The 4,811-nt window shown below is 39.3% G+C and overlaps 1 protein-coding gene across 1 annotated transcript; it reads left to right on the top strand.

Annotated features, from left to right (window-relative positions):
* The first annotated feature begins 949 nt into the window (after positions 1-949).
* On the top strand, positions 950-2,461 carry hes6 (hes family bHLH transcription factor 6). The gene is made up of 4 exons (XM_068341379.1): positions 950-1,082; positions 1,196-1,282; positions 1,406-1,487; positions 1,766-2,461. The coding sequence occupies exons 1-4, from the start codon at positions 1,008-1,010 to the stop codon at positions 2,185-2,187; spliced, it is 666 nt and encodes a 221-aa protein (XP_068197480.1). The 5' UTR covers positions 950-1,007; the 3' UTR covers positions 2,188-2,461.
* The last annotated feature ends 2,350 nt before the right edge of the window (positions 2,462-4,811 follow it).

Genomic DNA, 4,811 nt, shown 5'->3' on the forward strand with positions numbered 1-4,811 from the left:
GAGTGCATATTTAAATATTATTTAAATAATAATTACAAGATTTTATATTGTTTCATCGATAAAACTTTGAAGCATCATGGTCAGGTGTTATTATTGATTGATTGTTGTTGTTTTTGCTTACTTAAAGCCAAAAGGCTTGAGCTCAGCCAGAATGTAAATAGAATTTGGAAACAGTACTGCTGCCTCCTGAGGCATTTTTTCCCAACACATGCAAATTTATACAGATTGCACTCTCATATGTAAATAATCACTGACGTGTATCTGTATGACTCACTACAGGGAGAAGCAACATAGTGTGTTCAATTGGAACATTATAGAAAACTTGAGGTGAATATTAAACAGAAAAAAAAATTATGACAAACTTAATTTACAAATTTTACTTGAATAGGCACTAGAAACACGTATATAACACTTCCTAAAACAGGAATGGTATACAGTTGAGGGGGCAGTGCGTATTTGTCTTCAAACTGAGTATGTAGAGGTTAAAATATGTGACTAATGGCTCATAATATCCAAATCACAATAGAGTTCTTTAATCATATAACGTGCCACAAAGGCCTAGTTGTATCCATTAATATACAGAGATTAATGTTAACATTGAACTTCAGCCACTAGTGTTACTCATTTTCTGCAAGAGGCGTTTAAATAATTAAGTGTGAATGCACAGTGTTGTTGTACAGTGGTGCTATCTTAATTATTTATACTGTTATTTATTATTTTGGGATGGCATTCTGACTTTTAAAAAAGGTTTTATAATCCACTGATTTTTTTTTTATTGTGTTCAGACTGACATTGGGATCAAAGAGACCACCAACGACTGTCGGTCACCAGCGTTGCGCGTCCTTGATGGGTCTCCCTCATTCACATGTAAATGACCCCGAATATATTCCAAGCAACAGCCGTCAGGAGCAGTCAGTGTAAGCGTCGTCGGCCGCTGGGATCGCTCGGCCATCTGTCCCCGCTCTAACGGTTCTTCGGTCGAAGAAGCGCCTGGGTTTAACTTGAACATGTCCCCCATCCCCAAGCGCTCAAACGAGACGGACAGAGGAGAGAACTGCACTTGGATCAAACCTGACAGAAAGGTAAAAAGGTGTGACACTCACGCATTTTTTTTTTTTGCGTCTTCTCGAATGAAAAAATAAATAAATAAATAAAATAAAATAAAATAACGCCATTGTCTTTACTGTTTGCGCAGATGAGAAAGCCTCTGATCGAGAAGAAAAGAAGGGCTCGCATCAATGAAAGTTTGCAAGAACTCAGACTTATCGCAGCAGATGCAGACGTAAGAAGATGATATGGATGTATTTGTATATTTGATGTATTTTTTTTTGTAGGTTATTATGAGTACATTTTAAATACTTCTCTTGTGCCGTCAGTGTTTCTTGCCTTTTGTCACCCGCTGCAGCTGCAGTCAAAGATGGAGAATGCTGAAGTGTTGGAGATGACAGTGAAACGTGTGGAGAGGATCTTGCAAAGCCGGGCACAAGGTAAACACTGAACGTATGTTGACGTTTAAGTGTATGCTATTAAAATATGTAGTATGTTTTACTTTTCTGCTAAAAATTTTACTTTAAAGTATCATCATACTTCATTGATATTCTTCCGCCAGTCAATAAAGTTCATTTAAACTAACAACAAATGAATACTGTATATGACATTGCTCATTAATCGCTATGCCTCAGCCAGTCAGAGCGGTCCCAATCAGTTGTTAGTGGTTAAGTTTTGCCAACTTCTAATATAACTCATTTATTTAATCTCTCCATAGAAGTGGATGACGTGAATCGTGAGGCCTGTGAGCGGTTCACTGCAGGTTACATTCAATGCATGCATGACGTCCACACGTTTGTGTCCACTTGTCCGGGAATTGAACCATCAATAGCCGCAGAGCTGCTCAATCACCTCCTGGAAAGTATGCCCCTTAACAACGAAGAAAGTCTCCAGGCGATGCTGCCAGACACAGTGGAGGAGCACCACGGTACTAACAGCACTTGGTCACTGTCTGAGAGCATGAACGTGGCTGTGGTATCCCCAGCACCCTCCAACACCTCCACCGACGACCTCAGCTCCGACCTGGATGAAACAAAATCAGAGCAAAGCCACGTTTCATCTTCGTCAGAGGAGTCTGATAGCTTGGACGCTCCCAGTTTGCAATCCTTAAACTCCAAAGCAATGTGGAGACCGTGGTAGTTTTAAGTGGAACAGTTTGAAACAACAGTGGATGATCTTGTGTTTTTTTTAGGCAATTTTGTGGGATAGTACATGATAGCAACACTGCCAAGAAGACAAGATTGAAACATGTTTAAAGGCATCACTGAAGCTCTTCATGTAGTTATAAGAAAACTACAATTGGACTAAATGTATTCAATAATGGTAATTATATGTGCTTTTGATGGTCAGAGACTTCTAGAGGCTTTTTTTGGCCTTGAATGGGTAATGAATCTGTAAATATGTACTTGTTAAATGTGACTGTTCTGTATAGAATATGAGTGTTCCACTAGAAATACATTACCAGTAATGCGTAAATTATTTTTGTTTAGGATGTCTTTTATTTTGTATTTATAAATGTAGGTTACCTCACCTGATGAATTTCAATAAATATCTTTTTGACAAATGGCTTGCTTCAAAATCCTAAGTCACGTTTCACACACAAGGAGCCCACTACCCACCCACACACAGGTGTGCCTTCAAGATATTGGTTAATATTCTGCAATTGTGGTCCATTCTCGTGCCTTCTCTCTAAGATCTCTTCGCACATCGTAGGCATTTGTGAGGTGTGAAATGAGCAATCCTCCCAGTCCTTAAATAGGCCTTGTCAAGGACTTGACAAATGCTAATTCCATTTCCTTTTTTGTGTATCTTTAAAATAACATCTTGGTGGCTACATTAAAATAACATCTTAGCAAATACCTCGATTAGTCTTTTCTTGCCTGGGGAAACCACCAATGTGGAGCATTCTTTTATCAACCCTTGTTGTGCATGTTTATTACATCCTGCGAAGGGGGGTGTATTGTAATTGCCAGTGTTTGTGTGTTCTACCATCCGTCCATTCGTTTGTCCTTTAGTCCACCAAATATCTTTGCAACCATTGCAGACAGAAAGATGAAACAAAAAGCACATTACTCGGGCGGCAAAGGGGATGAAAATGAAATGATGACTTTGACCTTGAGAAAACTAGGTCAAGATCAAATTTCAACTTCTGTACACTCAGGAACTGGATAAGATATAAAGACTTGGGAGGAGGCCAATGTAAGACAATAGATCAAAGCTAGTGCTTTGACCTATGCAAGTAGGTCAGGGTAAAATGTTGAATTCAGGGTGTCGCAGGACGTTGCAGTCTGTGACTGCATGGCTTGCAGTTGATTTTGTAATGAATTATTCTGCACATAGAAGCCATAGGGCAATGGAATTTTGCAGCCTTTTGCAAACTTTGTGCTCATGATGTGCTTATATTAACTAATTTGTAAAGACCTATGCTAACAGATGCAGTAGGTAAACACATGCTAATTCCTGAAGACATGTGTCTGCACCTTCAGACATGACCGCTGTGATCCTGGTGAGAGCCACAGACACCTATACAATGTCAAATGAATGAGAAAAGACAGCGATTCCAGCCAAGTCTTAGTTCATCTACAATCAGATGCCTCCTCTGGTGTTCCTCTGATGTCCACTCCAAGTGTCACTTCTTACACTGTCCACAGTCCTATAACACCCACACAGAGAGGGTACTTTTAGTGAAATGCCAAGAAAAAGATTAATATAGAGAGCTTGAGACTATAGCAGATCGTTTAACATATTTAACAATGCAGATTTTAAGGGATAAAAACTAACTAAGTACTAAACCACTTTATATTAGGCAGAACTACTGCCTAATTTGTGTATTTCATGCCCTCATTACAAGGACAAATACATTTCTCTTTGTTTGTATGTTTATTTTATAGCTGTAGTTACTTGACAGAACATTTATCAAAAATGTCATCAACTTGTATGATTACATGAAACGATAAGCATACGTCAAACTGCAAAATGATATTAATAAATTCAACTTAAATCCTTTCAATCAGCTGCAGCAAACTTCAACACATTTCATAGAGAAGCACTTTACATGCTTTCTAAGGTTTAAGTGCTGATTTATTACTAAATTTACCTATAGTAATTATAATAGTCCAATAATACATGTTCGATCAAATGTTACTCTTTGCATATTGAGTATTTTTACATTGTGGAAGTAGATTATTGATCACATCATAAATGCTCAGAAAATTCTACATCATGTCCTTTTAACCCCTGCAAAGAAAGAAATTCTTGCAGGGAGGTGAACTTGAGGCAGTCCTCTCAGATGTCATTGCGTATTGACCAGACCGGATTTGCGGATCCCCGAAGGTGACGACGGGCGCTGCGGGGGGGGGGGGGGCAGTTTGTGAATCTGATGAAGGCGTGAAGAGAGGAGGAGGAGGAGGAGGGTTCCTCTGATCAGGCCTGCAGACTGTCTGCAGAGACACAGAACATGACAGCTGCTGCTGCAGCGGACGGCCTGTCACTGGAAAAGCGCAGAGCATGATTTCAGGAGTAAATTGCGACTAATCAAGATATTTATTTAACTAATAACTAATTCAAGGCTCCCCTACATGTCCTTCTGACGGGCATCGATTTCCAAGCGTGCATTCATAGTGTCATAAGTCAGTGCGCATTGATCGGTCCATCAGCACCTTCAATCTTCAATACTGAAGTATCGATCTGATTTGAGTTACGCACCGGCCTGCACGAGGAAAATATTATAAGGGAAAAACATACCACAAAATAGTAAATTGTAA

Source organism: Antennarius striatus, chromosome 18 (genome assembly GCF_040054535.1).
Source record: "Antennarius striatus isolate MH-2024 chromosome 18, ASM4005453v1, whole genome shotgun sequence".
Lineage (NCBI taxonomy): Eukaryota > Metazoa > Chordata > Actinopteri > Lophiiformes > Antennariidae > Antennarius > Antennarius striatus.

What these genes read in the sequence shown, in the direction of transcription:
- hes6 (XM_068341379.1), top strand. Translation starts at nt 1,008, where the DNA reads ATGTCCCCCATCCCCAAGCGCTCAAACGAGACGGACAGAGGAGAGAAC. An exon ending in GGATCAAACCTGACAGAAAG is followed by an intron (nt 1,083 to 1,195) that starts GTAAAAAGGTGT and finishes CTGTTTGCGCAG; the next exon opens with ATGAGAAAGCCTCTGATCGA. An exon ending in TTATCGCAGCAGATGCAGAC is followed by an intron (nt 1,283 to 1,405) that starts GTAAGAAGATGA and finishes CACCCGCTGCAG; the next exon opens with CTGCAGTCAAAGATGGAGAA.